General features: G+C 35.7%; 1 protein-coding gene across 1 annotated transcript; it reads right to left on the reverse strand.

The window, feature by feature from the left end:
• Positions 1-8,903: 8,903 nt before the first annotated feature.
• LOC135681975 (uncharacterized) lies at positions 8,904-16,856 on the reverse strand. The gene is made up of 3 exons (XM_065196662.2): positions 16,092-16,856; positions 10,079-10,278; positions 8,904-9,715 (listed from the first exon to the last, which is right to left on the reverse strand). The coding sequence occupies exons 1-3, from the start codon at positions 16,207-16,209 to the stop codon at positions 9,305-9,307; spliced, it is 729 nt and encodes a 242-aa protein (XP_065052734.1). The 5' UTR covers positions 16,210-16,856; the 3' UTR covers positions 8,904-9,304.
• Positions 16,857-17,064: the final 208 nt, after the last annotated feature.

The raw sequence follows: 17,064 nt of genomic DNA on the forward strand, positions 1-17,064 counted from the left end.
TACCTTTTTCAAGTCTTCGATTAGAATTAAAAGGCTTTAGTTTTTCATGATGCATCAAATTGAAAGTGTTTTCATACGATATTGAAGGTGGGTCATGCTTGCCAACCGAGACATCGAAAAAAGTCCTGGTGGGCTCCTCAAAGTGTTTTCAAATTGGCCCTGTTTGTAAGCTAAAATTGGCCCTTAACCTTGAATTTTCACGAACTTTTCAGGGTACTTTTTTGCTGACAGCACGCCCCTGTCTAGAAGGGATGGTCCTGAGTTTTTTCTCGGCTCTTGCCATCATGCTCTCTTTTCATTTCTTCCACTAAAGGTTCTGTCTAGATCATCCAATTAACTGAGAAAAACTGTGAGACTGCAGCTCACTCAATGCAAATATGAAAAGAAACAGTAAAACTTGGCTAGTTGCTGTGAAGTCAAAATATTGCACGAGCAAACATGATATTTACTTCCCGGCCCGGTAAAAACAGATGAAAACAAATTCCACACTTGGAAATCTATCAGGCCCTTTAACAGAAGTTGCAGGATAACACTTTATTTATCAACTGATTAAATATTTTTACCGCTAAAGGCAAAGTTTGTTTCTGAATGTTTTTGACTTCTTGAGAACTGTTAGCGTCAGGTGTAGAATAATAGCAATGAAAAGTATTGCAATTGTCACCCCGGGCTTCAGCATGACTAGTTAACCGAGTAATTGTGAAATAAATTTGGTGATTCTTAAATGATATTGCCTAGGCTCCGGCCAGGCTTTGTCCACTATTGCCCTTGGTATATATACTAACGCACTTTCTTGATTTGCTTAAACTATGCTGAAGTTACTGCTTTTTTTCATTCTGCTAAAAAATTTCGACAATCACCAAATTTTCAAATTGTGACATGCTGGCTGAATCTAAAAAAACGGCTAAATGGTCATCAATTTAAGTGAAAAAGAGACTCCGATGATTTTCAGACCCCATTTTCCCCTTGTATAAATTGATGCACTTTGTGGTTGACTATCCCTTCTTCCCTGTCAAAAGTACGCAATGTTTCACACTTGTTTGGAGAAAAGAGCCCAAGCAGTTTAATTCAAGATACCATGCAAAATGTACGATCTGTAATTTTACAGCATTACTTATATCATCATAAGCAATATCTTTTGGTGGTACAAAACTTGAAAATGGCTTTGAAAAAGCATGCTTAAGCTTTTCGTCTGACACTCTTCAGAGTTTAAAACGTCAGATCATAGATCGAAAACTCTACGCTAGGAAATATATGTATCCAGTTGTGGATCGAAATAGGCCAATCAGAAACGCGATCACATGACTGTTGAGGATGCCCAATCATTGCCGCTTGCCTGTTTAAAATGTTACCGATGGAGTCCTAAGGTGAAAGCGAATACAATAACGACTTTTTGTGTTTAAATGATGATAAACCTTAGCAATATCATGGTATGTTGTAGACACAGGGTTCTCACGTGACTGCATGTCTCTATATAAGTAATAGGAAGTTGATGAGTAAATTACTTTCTTGTAAGCAAAGATGTAATGACAGTTAATATGAAATTATTATCGAAATGTTTATTATCGAAATAAATTGTAGATTTCCTTTCCATTGTACACTGATACAGGATTATAGGAGTACCTTCGTAAGAATATAGTATCAATAAAAATCATAATATGAATACATTGGAACGAGGTAGCCAACTTTGCAATTTTGCGAATCAATATGACGAGAAATCGCAGCTGCACAACAGCAGCAACTCGTGTTGCGTAGGCAATAATTGAATAAATTGTCATAAATAGTCAATTTTGCTGAAGTAATCTGGTTGTTTTGCTTGAAGCTTTATCGTGTTGATTAAATTTCGATTTACAATCAAAGTTTAACATTGCTAATATACTAGTCATTAATCTAACGGCGCATACTCAGCTAACTGTTTGCGTCGTTGTGTGAAAATAGTGAAAAACACCACTAGCACTGTTGAAGATTTTCATAAGTAAGTGTATGGATTTGGTAAGCTTGTTCATCGTTTTTATCAATTGACTATGCTTAATTATTTATGGATAACAGATACACGTTTTCCCACGAATATTTAGAGTTCCCTCCGAGCAATGATCAGAATTTTTTCCAAGGAAATGGTACTAACACGTACTAAATAATTCTCTGTTGGCATTTTCTACAAACTGTTTGCTTCCAATCATTTGAAATGCTTAATTTAGTTTTTTCATTTCAAGGTCTCTTCCATCAAAAATCGTATCTTTGGGTGGGTATTGACTTTATTCAAATAAAAATTCTGCTACGTGTGATATTATGAGAATGGATTATCTGCCAAGTCGAATTATACAGAAATTTTCGAGAAAAAAACTTAGTAGACGAAACGATTTCATGAAACTTTGGCATTACAATGAATGACACGTTTTTACCGGAAGTTGATATCTCGCTAGGCCTTAAAGCAACTCTCGAAAAAACTACTTGGTTATTGTTAGTAAATGAACTCGGTAAGTTGCTTGATTGTAAGTCTCCCAGTCCTATTCAAATCTCGACCAAAGACAATGGAAAGAGTAAAAAAATGAGAAAATACAGAATGAAGTAAGCCCCAAAATTTACAGTATGATTATCGTGGAATGATATTGGTGTTTACCAATAATCATGACATTTTAACTTCCAAACCATCGACTGAGCTTTCATTTTAATAAATTCTTAATATTTCAATAAGGCAAAGATGCCTGTGATAAACATCCGGTCTAGCATTTTACCTGTGTAAGAATAAGGAAAACCAAAATCACAGAAAACTGGATTTAATGTACGATATTTAGATGAAAAGAGTACAAATTCAATACAAAATTCAAATGCACTTAATAGTGAAACAAACAAATAAACATCTCTTATCAATATTTAAAGGTAGCTAGAGATGGTGCAAATTTAGTCTTCTTTCTCAGTTCATTCCACAAGTTTTCCCCACAAAAAGTAAACTCTTTGACCATTTTCATCAACAGAGGTCCTTGCAAATTGTTCCAATGGAGAAATTAGAAAAGGTGAGAAAAGGTGAGCACTGGAAGTGTATCTGGAATTTGTACATATCTCAGACGACCCAGGATCACATCTTTGATCTACTGAAAGCAATGGCCATGGGAAAAAATTGAGACTTAAGCAACAGCGCCGATTAAAAGAGGTAGAAGAGGCTTTGTAAAAGTTGCGTTTGTTGATGAGACGAATGGCTTTTGAGTTGGTTCAAGACTTGGTCAAGACTTGGTCAAGACTTGGTCAAGACTTGGTCGAAACTTGGTCAAGACTTGATCAAGACTTGGTCAAGACTTGGTCAAGAAGGCATAAAGAAGAGCCCAAATATGAGAGCAATAGTTTGGAAAAAGGAAGGGCTTGGGACTTTTAAATTGTTAAGAGTTATGGTCGTAAGAGAAATTCACGTGCTCTAAAGAGGGACTAAAGTTATTGAAATAAAAGTTTAGAAATAGAAGAAATTTAATGTTTGATTTCCAATATAATTATTGAGAATTATTTTGAGAATCAGTGGAGAATGAAGAACTCAGATAAGTGTCATCAGCAAAATAATGTGTACCTGAGGTGGGGGAAGATTATAGATCATTGATTAAAATGATGAATAAAGCAGGAGATTTGACAGAACCATTCTGAAGGTCAGCATTAATAGACCAGGCGGAGCATAGGGGAATGGTCGCCCGAGAGCGAAATTTATGGCACCTAGTGCTTTTCGTCAATTCGAGGGTGCTGATCTTGAAAATCAAGGTTATACGGGGATTTTAGGGGGCCATCAACCTCTTTTTCTTGTTTGAAGTCTCGTTTTTACGTATATGAGAAAAATGAATCAAAAACAGCTTGAATGAAAATAACTAAAAGTCTTAAAGTTAATTAAGTATATTTCTTGCACATAAATGCTTAAAATTGAGTTATGGTCTGTGAAGGGGGCCAAATGCCCCTTTTTACGAGAAAATTGCGTAATCTCAAAAGCTTAATACATCTTTTGTTGGGAATAATTTTTGAATTGTCATCCGAAGGAACTAAGCAGCGTTTTCAATTACTAACTGATAAATAACACTATGAAAAACACAACAGAATCATCTAAACATAGTTTAATCGTTTCAAAGTTCATCAAGATCATCTTCTGAGTCACTGCACACGACACTCTAAGCGCAAAGTTCTTTTTTTGACAATAGAATCCTCATTCACCCCAATCATGATCAATCTACTAGGAAGTCCAACTGAAGCATCAAACCACCTTGAAAATCATGGAGATATAATTTGCACACAGAGTAAGAAGCCTTCTGTTTTCTTTTCATGGCGGCAGAAAACTTATGATCTCTTTTTGACTTTGGAACTTCTGCACAAACAACTTGTGTCGGAGAAGATTTACTCAAGATGTTCTTTGATTTCTATAAAATACACGACAAACCTCGCTTAATCATTGCCCGGCTTGTCCGCTCTCAATCAGTTGTGTACCCATGCTCATACAAGAAATACAAAAAGACCCCTTTCCTCTGACTCTATGTGAACGTTTTATTCCCTTTTTACTGAGATATAATACCAAATGATAATGAACTTGGTACAAAAGAAGAAAGTGAACAGGAGTTCCTGCTCTGTTACACTATGATTCTGTTACACTACTTTGACTAAAACTGTACTTATTGGAGAATGCCGGAATTTATATGATTCTTATTTTTATTGGTTTATAGGTTTATCTAGAATGATGAAAAGTGAAAAAAGAAGACATTGTCAAGCAAAACTGTCAACATTTCTATTATTATAAGTTGCAAATGACCTTTATACATACAAAAATCTTGTCTTGCAAATGTTGTATTAAATCAAATTGAGGCGGTGCTCTTTCTCAAAAATCTTTGAGATCCTGTGATATTGTCAATAAAACGCAATCGTGATCTACGTTGGTTGTAGAAAGCACCCTTTTTCAGTGATTTTTGCAGATTCAAAAAGTATCCCTTTTTCCAAGTGTACCAGTCCTAGGTTTAAGGAAAAGACCACCCCTTTTAGAATAGGTTCCAAATGAGCTTGGGTACACCTGACGGTGTCGGCGGGATTTATCAAATGACAGTTCCCTCGAAAATACTCACTTTCTATTTTTAAATGAACTGGAAACAAAGTCGTTGCAACCTTCAAGGATTCGTCAGTGAAAATAAGCTGAACATTAAAGGAATAAAAAAGAGTTTTTAGAGAGACATTTTTGGCCTTATAGTTGTGCACTCGAACAAGCACGATGCAGGCAACTATGTCAACGCCTCTCAGCACAGCAGATGGTGCCATTAGAATGACTGTTAGAGATAAATTGCATGAAACTGCCACAAGTGACCATCGTTAGCTCCGATAAACTATCACCTGCAGAGAAACTGAACAGGTACGGCTTGGACCTTGCTGCAGCCAAATATTTGGTTTGCCCTACATCTACCAAGAAACAAATGGAGACCGAAATACCAGAATTGCTATCATTCCAGACCAGTGCACAAAAATTGTGATTATCTTTCACAAATACAAGGACAACAGCATATAAAAGATTGTGAAAGAGTTGAGAGAGGTGAAGTTAGCTATACGCCTTAACGACTCCTGACATTAAGGCGCTATGTGACTTCAACAGCTTCCATATCAATGAAGAAAGCAGCATTGTTTAGTCCTTTCAGCATATCAAAGAAGTATTGTTTAGTCCTTTCAGCTAGCAGTTGTTAAGGATCGTAGTCAGCTCTTTAGCAGGGCAATGATCATTTCAAACAAATCTCAGTGTACCAAAGTTACAGAGGATCATGTTGACGTTCTCAAAAACTGAGCAAGTGACCATTCTAACAATATCCTTGTCCCATGAATTGGGTGGAACCAAGATTTTCACAGATTCTCGTGGTACTTGAAAACAAAAGAAGATAATAGACATGGTATCATGAGTTCTAGAAAAAGAAAGCATTACTTGGCCTGCACGCTTTTTCTTGCTATAACTATGTTTCTAGCTATACTTGGTCGTGTATTTTATAGAAATCTTGAGTTTTCTCCGACATATATTGCTTGTGCAGAAGTTTGAATGACATTAAGATATCATAGTTTCAGTCTTCTGTTTCCATGTAAAGAAAACACAAGGCTTTATATGCTGCATGCAAATTATATCTCTATGATTTTCAGGGTGGTTTGATGCTTCAGTTGGGCTTCCTAGTAGATAGATCATGATTAGGGTGAATGAGGATTCTATTGTCAAAGTGAAAAAGAGCTTTACGCTTAAAGTGTCGTGTGCATTGACTCAGTTGTGTGTTAAACGATTAAACTACGTTTAGATGATCCGGTTGCTTTTCCATAGTGTTATTTATCAGTTATTAATTAATAGCGCTGCATAGTTCCTTCGGATGACAATTCAAAAATGAGTCCCAACATAAGATGCATTAAGCTTTTTAGATGTATATTTAAGGATAAATTTTTTAAGATTACGCAATTTTCTCGTAAAAAAAGGCTTTTGGCCCCCTTAACAGACCATAATTCAAATTTAAGCATTTATAGGCAAGAAATATGCTTAATTAACTTTAAGACTTTAAGTTATTTCTATTTAAACTTTTTTTCCCTTGTCTACTTTCATATACGCTAAAAGAGACTTCAGACACAAAAGAGAGGCTGATGGCCCCCTAAAATCCCCGTATAACATTGATTTTCGAAATCAGCACCCTCTAATTGACCAAAAGCACTTCGTCCCATAAATTTCGCTCTCGGGCGACCATTCCCCTATTCTCCGCCTGGTCTATAATTAAATGGAGAATGGAGAAGAATCCATCAACTCTGGAGAGGTGGCCGTCGGTGTATTACCGGTCTTCAGTTATACAGATCTTTTTTTATTCCTGTCACACATACTTTATGCTATACCGATTTTGAGTTATACTGGCATTTTATTTGCCAATCTTGTGTTATACCGATCTTCTTTATCCTGTGTTTTTCGGTTGTATGCTATACCGATCTTCTTTATCCTGATCTTGTGTTTTTCGATTGTATGCTATACTGATCTTCTTAACACAAATCTTATGTTATATTAATCTTCTATGGAAGAACGGTTAAACGTATCAAACCAAGCTTATGTTGTACCAATCTTCTTCATGAAATCTTATGTTATTCTGATATTCTTCATACCATTCTTATGCTAGTCTGACATCATATCATACCAGCCTTATGGTATAGCTATACCAATCTTGTCTTATACCGAACCACTGTTGAACTTTAGCTATACCAATCTTGTCGTATATACCGAACCATTGTTGAACTTTTCATACCGATCTTATGTTGTACCGCTCTTATGTCATCCGGGTCTGGTGTTGTACCGAGCTTTCGTTATACTAATCTTAATTCATGTCATATCGATTGAGTCATATCTTATGTTATACCTTTCATACTGATTTCGCTTTTACCAATCTTCTTAGTATCGGTTTTATGTCCTTCTCAGTTCTTTTTTACTTCCAAGCCATTGAGCATCATTCATAAGTTTAATTTAATGAGTCGCCTTCACTTCATTCTTTTTGGGTGTAAAATGATTATGTAGTTGGTTTTCTTTGGGTTAGGGCTTAACTTGTTAATTCTTACATATTTTGATTTTTTCTTTTACTAATACTGTACATTTTTAATAATTCTCTGATGTTGTCGGAGTCAATATGACACTTATATCATTTGAACGAAGTGCAGCTTATAAGAATTCTGAACTTTTACAAAGTCATTAAGATATAATTGAATAGGAGAGGTCCTAAGCAGTACCCTTGAGGTTTACCACGGATCACTTTATGAAGATTAAATCAATTCCTGTTAAAGCAGCAATACTTCTTCCTGTTGCTTATGTAGGAGATAAACCAGTCCCCAGTGATGCCTCAGATCCCATATGACGGTAATTTCACTACCATAATTTTTGTGATTGACAGTTATAAATGTTGACTTGAAAACTAGGATGGTATTTGCTAACTTCAAAATGTCCTGAAAAGTTCTTAATGCTAACTGGCTAATTTATCACAGCGGCAGCATCTACTGCTGCGGAAATTTTATCTAGTTTTTCACATTGCGTGCATCATCTTCTTTGTAGACTTGAGGATAAATTGCTTACCTACTGATTCAAACTTCACTTTATTTTGGATTATGATCTAGAGATTATATTGGGTCATAATCTGGCTTGAATTTATGCCATTGGAAAGTTTGGGGCCAATAGTGACAGCATCACCTTCCAATGCTTTTCGTTGCGATGCTTCTCGACCGGTCACTGATTAGCGTGGCCTGGTATTTCATCGATAGAACAAGAGAAAATATTCCTATTTTGTATCAATTTCTTGTATTGATCTGCTCATAGACTAGCCTTCTTCCAATGTTCTCCTCCTAACACATACTTGTAAATGTAGTGATTGCTGTACATCATTTTGGCTCTGCTCTATTTCTCAAGCAGATTGACCAAAGCCATTTGCAAAAGCTTCTTCGTGTATCCCAGTGTCATCAAGTCTGACGAATTTGGCTATTGCTTGGTGTAGAACTTTTTGAACTGTGTCAGTCTTAGTTAACAATAGCAGATATTCTTGCAGACGATAAGAGATCATTCCAGGCCTAAGAGGACATTTTTTTCTTCTTCTAATTTCTTATAGCCTTTTTTAAGAAATCTTAAGTTATGTAATGCATAGCTCGTTGCTATTCGACACAGTCTTAAAAATCCCTATTGAATAGTTTCTGAGTTGAATATTTTTTCGCAAGAAGAACCGCTTTCAAAAACTTTCTCTAATTCTATTTAACAAACCTCTAAAACTTGCAGGCAAAGAACTCATTATCAGAAGAGTTTTAGGGTTTGAAGGGTAACAAAATATCGGAACAAAATATCGGAACAAAATATCGGAACAAAATATCGGAACAAAATTGCAAAAAAGCTAAAAGATTCTGAGGTACAACTATTGGTTGTGTATCAGTGTATGTCCTTGAAGATGTCATAAGATAAATTTCTCAGTTCAACCTCTTAATGTTTACATTTTGACAAGACAAACAATAATTGATTGATGCATTCTCTTTTTATTCTATCATCTTTACATGGGTAACGTTGTTTTGGAATGCTAAAAACATGATCGATTTTACAGTTATCAACTTTATATAATTACAAGTTAAAAAGTTCTTGTATCAAGATTCTGGAATATTTTTTCTACTTTGATAGATTGTGTCCTGTGACAAATAAATTGTATGTAGCAAATTGGGAGATTTCTGCTGACATATCTAGAGAAATTATGGTTAGCACCATTATGTGTTAGTTCTTCGCAGATTTTCGAATGGTTAAACACAAATTGGCATTGTTATAGCACAAACGCACTTGAGCCTATGGCATGCAAGTAGGTCTCGGCCGCACTGGCAAGCATTGACAGAGTCGGTGGCCGGATGGAGTCGTTGGACTGTGGCTGAGTCGTGGCTCGTAAGGCTTGAAATGTGCAAATGATCTTGGCATAGGGCAACAACTACATAACGGAATTGGAGGAGGACCCTGTGTCCTTTGGCCATCAAAAGGTGGAAAAGGGACCATCGTGTTTCGTCTATCGTATCTGTGTAGGTGAAAGTCACGGCGAAGCTGTCCATATTGATAAACAGGGCTGGCAAACCTCAAATGCAGTCCTGAAGCAAGGGGTGGCTTGGGTATACTCGTGGGGGAGCTTCTAGACGCAGTGGCAACTGAAGTACAATATTGTTGCTTCCACTGTTTTCTTGCCTTTGCTCTGCGATTTTGAAACCAAACCTGAGATTGAAGAAAGCATATATAAACTACTGCCTTCTTTTGTCATTAAGTTGATAAAACGCTACTAATTGCACCCAGTTTGGTTTGTTGCTTTGTATGCAATGCTGCTCTTGTAAAAGACTTTGTGTATGAATCTACATTACAGACAACCTTCGTGTTTTTAAGCATTAAAATGACGGAAAACTAGTTGAATATATCATAAGAAGATAACAAATATATATTTAGAGGTCATACTTTTTGCAGGATTGCAGTTCAACAAAAAGATTTTCGACTTTATTTTGAAGATTTACCAGGTCTAAAATGGCGTTGGTTATAAAACTCATGCGAATTATCCGCTAATGGTATAACATTACTGGCTAATACCTGGACGCGATCATTGGAGACTTTTAATTCCTGTGCAATCCTTTTCCTCATGCTGGCCTCGGGGTAAATCGCCTCCATGAAACATCTCTCGAGGTATTCCAATTGCTCCGCACGGAAGCAGCGTCGAACCTTTCTTCTGTTGACCTGACTTCCTGTTGAGTCTTGCGCCGTTTCTTTTTCTTCTTCAACTTTTTCTAGAACTAAAGCAAATGCCAAGGTTAAAACAGCACAAGGAGTTTCTATGATTAAAAAACGTTAGGTTAACTGATGACTGAAGATAGGTCAGTCATGCCATTCTCTGTTATGAACATGGCAAAACAGGCAACTGCAAAAAAATAATATATGAGCTAAGGCTGAGCAATATTTTTATAATATTCTTGAAACTTGGATGATTCTGAGCTTGAATATTCTTATAAACATGATTCTTATAAAGGAAGAAGAGTGTATACAAAAGGCAGAATTTTCGTCAAATATTTTAAGCTAGAAAATAAGGGAAATAAATTATAAACTACTTAAGAATATTCCTTCTGGTAAAAATGAATTCGGAAAAAGTCGTGAGCAGCCCATTGAAGAATTTTCAACTCTAAACATTCTGACTCTCTCATGTTACTTTTAAATTATCACACATTTTTCATGAAAAAATTACTTTTCATTTCATTTTTTTCTCAACAAGAATTTAATGACTTATGTTTCAGAAAGGGATATACACATATTTTAGCAGAAAGTATTTTTCCTGATGTTGTTTTTGACATCCTGCGCTTTGGTTTTGTTGCTGATAAAGAATGAAATAGAGAACAAACGGATTTCGTATTGACTGAATAAAAGTTCCTGCCATGACTAACCTTCAGCCGGAAAATTCCAGGTTTCGAAAGGAGAAATAAAGCTCTTTTCTAGAAATTTCAACTAAACGATGCCCTCAACATCTTTTAAGGGTTTTTAAAGACATGAGAGCAAACAAACATAACAAGCATAACATATAGCAAGAGGCTGTAAGAGAATACGGTTTTCCATGAAGCACCTCTACTGAGTTGTTCTTAACAAATCTAGCAGGCAGATGACTGTTGAATAACTCGCAGAAATTTGCTTGTAATCAAGCTTAAAAAGAAACACGCCCTGAGACAACAGGACATGAATTCGTTCACACATAATATTAAGTCTGCTGTTCTTCTGCAAGAATTTTTCACTTCTCTCATTTATTAACATCTAAGATGGTTGTGAATATCAATGTTAACAATGCGCGCAATTTAATTTTTATTATCAACCTCAACAGAAATCGTGATTAATTTATTGCTTTTGCACAATACAGTTGTGCGAAATGCGCACATTTGATCATCTTAAAAAGCTAGTTCTTATGAAGCGAGCTACTAACGCCAGGTGTCAAAACTCTTTTAACAATTACATCATAAACTTTCCAAGTCTATTTTATGCGTGAGCCCTTTAGGCTCTACTTCACCTCTTCCTCACATCGAGGCTGCCTGAAACAGCCTCTGGTCACATGATTGAAACCCCTCGACGTCACGAAGAGGCAGCCAGAGCTCTCATCGAGTCCGCATTTCGTCAGCTCCTCAAATTTTTGTTTTCTGCCCTAACTTTCGCACCTATTCGACTTCGATAGAAGACTTCTAGCAAATCTCAAAAGCAACTGACTGCAGAAGACATGAAAGCATTAAAATTGATAATAAATGGCAGCATGAAATAGAATGCCTCATTGCCTGAAATTTTTTGATAAATATGGGTGGAATTACCTCACTATTTTATTACTCTATAATTCAAACAATCTTTTGGTGGTACAAAGAGTTTTCGGTCTATGTTCTGACGTTTTAAACTCTGAAGAGTGTCAGACGAAAAGTGTTAGTTTACTAAATGTTTGCTTTTTTCAAAGCCATTTACTTTATTATTTTATTTCTTTACTTTAGTATTTTTTCTATTAATCTTGTTTTTATTTTTATCTTCTCTTCATTATTTGCTTGTTTATCTTTATATCAAGAAATCAATAGTCTATGAGATCAAAAACTGCCAATTTTTCAACAATTGTACTTCTTTCGGCAACCAATCAACCAATCAACCAACCAACTACATTTTGCCAAAAGAGTTTACTACGTTCCTAGCAAAATATCTTGCAGCTACTTTTATGCTCTTATTGACGCTTTTGTCAAACTCTGGACATGCGCTTTTTTCACTCAATTCGAAGAAGGGTGCCGGTTACTGGCATTCTGATAACAACTATGTTATTTTGGCCGAATAGTTACATAATTGATTTAGCTTTAAAGTTGCACTTATTGCCTTTATATATTGGGGGCAATGTATCACTGTTTAATTGTGAAGGAAGAACCTTAGCAGAGCCGCATTTTCAAACCTGACAATAGGAGGGAATCGATGTCCAGAGTCTTTTTAGACTTATATTGCAAATGAAATTGGCCGTAAAATTTATTTTGCATTTGTTACTACTTGAGAATTGCTTCTTTAAATTGGCATCAGAAATGTTTCAAAATAAAGAGCATTGGTTTGCGAATGACGAGTCTGTATTAAACTAAGAAAGTGACACATTCCCGTTTGTGAACATTGGGAGGGAGCCAACCTTGACTTAAACTTCCAAAACAGAGGTCCAAAGCTTTTTATCATATTCAACAGGTAGAGGTGGAGTAAAAGAACCCCAGAGGTGGGCGCTTATAATTTGCCTAATAACAAGTATTCTATTTCAGTTCACCGAAATCAACCCAAGAGCAGCTTTCTGAGAAAGGCTCGCTAATGACGTAACGAAATAAATTCACAGCTGCTGAAGTTCGATGACTGTGCCAACAAAAACGAGATAGGTCGACACATTTAAATTTAACAGATGCAATGTGTACGCTTTGAGACAATTTACTTTACAGGATTTTTGACAGAAAAGCTTCAGTTTGCTTTTTTTCTTGAATTCGTCTAGAAATTGTCACTTTGCCATCCATGTCACATTTTTTTCCTTAAACGGGGGATGTTCTGTAACTGCGCGACAGAAAATTCGAATACATAATGACACAGCCACAAATGGCAAGATTTAAAAATTGTAAAAAACTTGTTTGATCTTCTTTATTTTGATAACCCAACTCTTTATATTGATCTTTTTTTCAGTGGCAATCTATCCCTTGTGTTTTCTATTGTATTGTCCCTTGTTATGCACAATCTAACAATTGTCAAAAACGATTTCTACAAACGTTTATTTTAGTTTTCTCTCCCCCCGATCATTAATTGTTGGGCTCACACGATTGAGCTAGTGAAATTAAAGCTTGCAAACAACATTCTAGCAGTGCAGAATTTAAAAATGGCTTTGAATCGATAAAACATCAAGCCTCGTGTTTTATACCATGAAGAGTATCAGGCGAAGAGCTTCTCTTTGTTTTAAAATTAAAGTTTATAGAGATCACTCAGTTTGAAGACAACCAATTGTCGTAAAATCAAAATCTGTATATTCATTCACATTAGAAACATTTGATACTTTGACTAGGGATAATTCACCCTCGATGCATTCAACTTAACATTCCCGACCAAATTTGTTTGAAATTGTTCAGAATCGAATGCCAGAGCTCAGAGGCACAGAGCTCATATTGTTTTTATTCCAGTTTTTATGGAATTCAGAAAGCAACACTTAATATAGTAGCCTTGAAACTAGAACTGCTTTTAGAGAAGCAAGAAAAAAACGTTGAGATTCGAATGTTGCATCATAAAATATTGCGGAGAGCAAATGAAGATGAAAAACTGAAAATGAGCAATGTTAATTAAAGCTAGGTCTGATTCTTGTTCACACTGGCAAGAAGATGAAGGTTGAAGGCTAAGGACAAAAGTATATCTCTTTCCTACAGCAAGGGATGTCAAGAAAAGTTGGTTGAGCTCTGTATTTCCAGTAAACTAGTCGAGTTCTAAAATGCTAGATACACGCCTTTAGACATAGAGGAGGTACACGTTGGAACAGAAGCATGCACCCTTTTGCAGAGAAATGACCCTGATGAAATCCTGATGAAAAGGATCAGATGTGTCCTACTTCTGCTTCTTTTATCTAATTAGCTGCGTTCACAAAAAGCTATTCTATACCCAGCAATTATGCTTGTTGCTAGTCCCAATTGTTTTAATATTCACAAGGACTTCAACAAGCGCTTCAACAAGGGCTCTTTAGTTTCTAATATATCCTTCTTCGAAGATATACATGCATCTGTTCCTTGAAAGACTCTTTGTGATCAGACAATTGGCAAAATCAAAAATCTTATCGTCGAAAAAAACATTAATAAAAGCATCTGCCTCTTGCCTGATATTACAAAAGCAAATTTCAACTGAGATTTCGAATATATTTTGTAGTTATCAGTTTTCAATCAAATTGTACATGATTTTGAAATCACAGTTGCCTGATGATTGCAATAAGCGTGAAACTCGGAGTGGCAACTTAGAAACGTCCTGTTCTATACACCAAGCGTAATTTCCAAATCATATTATGCTATGAAATTTTTCAAACAATTCGATTTTAAAAGCTGTTTTTCAACTGAATAGCAATACAGCATATTTAAAACAAAACATTGAAGTTGCATGTAACGAGATGTTTTATAATCGAAGATTTTTAGCATAGGTAATGTCTTGATTAACTTGCCAGTCAAAAAACTTTGTTATTAATATATCGATTTTCATTCATGTTATCGATTTTATGCAGAATAAATATACTTGGCAATTCATTGTTATAGAAGATAATCTTTTGATGATGCTAATTGTATTCAGTTCTTTTAAGTCTGCTTTTAGCAACATTTAACACTGTTGATCATTGCATGATTTTGGTTCGTGGCAAGACAGAAAATGTCGAGAAAAAATCGCACTCTGAAGGAGAAAAAGGAAGAAAAGAGCACCAATTACCATTTTAATACATCAGATTTGAAGCTGTCTTTCTTATTTTCTTTGATATGTTCGGAATACCTTACAAATATTCGGTCTCAATGCTTTCACTTCTATGAAATGTTGATAACAACAAACAGCCGATATTATCCACAATGTTATCTGCAACCCTTGCTTTTTAGAATGTTAGTAAACTTTGCTACTAGATAGCCCATTAACAACCATCAACTGTCCTGCATTTTATTCTAAAGGGAGAAATTTGCTAACCGATAGTTTGATAAAACCGACTACATGAGTGCCTATCTCTGTTCCAAGACATCGTAGTTTTGATAATCTTGCCTAGATTTGTATACCTTACAGTAATTGAAGACCTTTTTGACTTAATGCTTGGACATTACGTAGTTTGACTAGTAAGGGGGAAGAGACATTGGTAGACTTAGCAAATATTTCTTATAGGCTTTCTTCTTTTACTTTCGTCGATTGCCGCAAATGTAACTTATTGTATTTGCATCATTTGATTAAAATATTATACGACCTTCAACCGACCATACTCACACTGCCACCATTTTTCCACAGAGAGAAGGAAACCCGATTTCTGAAACAAATTGAGCTAGCAAACCACTTTCATTGCTATAGCGAAACATGTTTTTCACGTTATGCACAGATAACATAAGATATGTAAGAACAGAACTCACAGGACAACCCTTCGGCTCTACCGATCCCCTGCTTATGTCCATAAAGGGTAAGCAACTTCACCGTGCATTGAAAACAAAAGTGGTTCTATTAAACTGGCCGTGGCAAAAATAATAGCTGGCAATGCGCGGCTTATCAGATCAAAAGTTATTTCTCGCAATTACCTTAAAAGCACAAAGTTATTGTAATTATAGGGTAACTTTTCAGCATAGAAAGCATTATTTTCAACGACGAGATCTGTTGTTAAGCTGGCTGAAAAAATCTGCTTAATAGCTGTCCTAGAAAAAAAACATCCTTAGCATTGACTATATAAACATTTTAGTTCAATGGCGAAATATACATAAATCTAACTTTGAAGTCTTTGATCTTTGAAATCTTGAAAGCACAGGCTTTACTGCCAATCAGCTACTGCGACAAATTGTATATTTTGTTCATTCATGTTAAGAATCTTGTAATTTAATAGATTTAATACCTTCTTGGTCCGTCTCAGTGTCTTCTGTTTCACTTTTAATGTCATTTTGCTCTACATCAGGCGTTTCATCATGAATCTCCAGGATGTTTTTAACCAGAAATGGCTTAGACGATTCCATGACTTTGCAACTCTAGAGCTGATTGAAAGTGGTGTGGCCAGGTGAATGTCGAGATGCAATTGGCGTAGGTCATATGCTGGCCGCTACTTCACGCGGGAGTGGGAACAAATTCAAATGTCTTGTTACTATAGCGAGCAAGCATGAATAAATTGATGACTGACCGAGCTCGAGGCTAACATTAACCTACGCCTATCTTCATGTATAAGCTTTATTTAAGAATAAGAATTTGGAGATGTGCTTCTGAGATGTTCTCTTAGAATGCTCGATTCGTTTGCATATATAGTAATACTGGCAAAAAGAATCAGCGAACAAATGTATGGTCACGAATCACAATCGCATGAAGGCAATGCTCACATTAAGGGGTGTGGGAAACGCTAAAATCCGAGCTGTTCTTTCTGAATCTTATCGTAAACTTGATCAAATAGAGCACGCTTGATTTTTTAATGGCTTTAATAGTTTGCAGTCAGGTTTAATTATTTGATATGCTTAGGCAATTTACATAATTAGCACTTGCTAAATAATTGATTAAAAAGATATAATCTCAGCAAAATCAAAATAACTTCAAAGTGACATATTCCCTTCCTTAACTCGTATTCGCCCGCTAATCAAACTACCCTTGCTACGCTACTTGACATAATCAACATAAAACAGACAACAAACACACTTTGACCTATCAGTTCTTGTTATCATCATTTGTCAGAATAATCTGAAAGCTTTTATGCTGAAGAAAGAAGGTAATCAAGGTTCGAAATGTCAAGAAAAATTAATAATCAGATTATGTTACGGTGCACGTTTTTCAGAAACGTCAACAGCAAAAAACACTGAGGCAGGAATTTGATTTGTTGACCATATTAT

The sequence above is a fragment of the Rhopilema esculentum genome, chromosome 16 (assembly GCF_057945365.1).
Source record: "Rhopilema esculentum isolate cy_ngs chromosome 16, ASM5794536v1, whole genome shotgun sequence".
NCBI lineage: Eukaryota > Metazoa > Cnidaria > Scyphozoa > Rhizostomeae > Rhizostomatidae > Rhopilema > Rhopilema esculentum.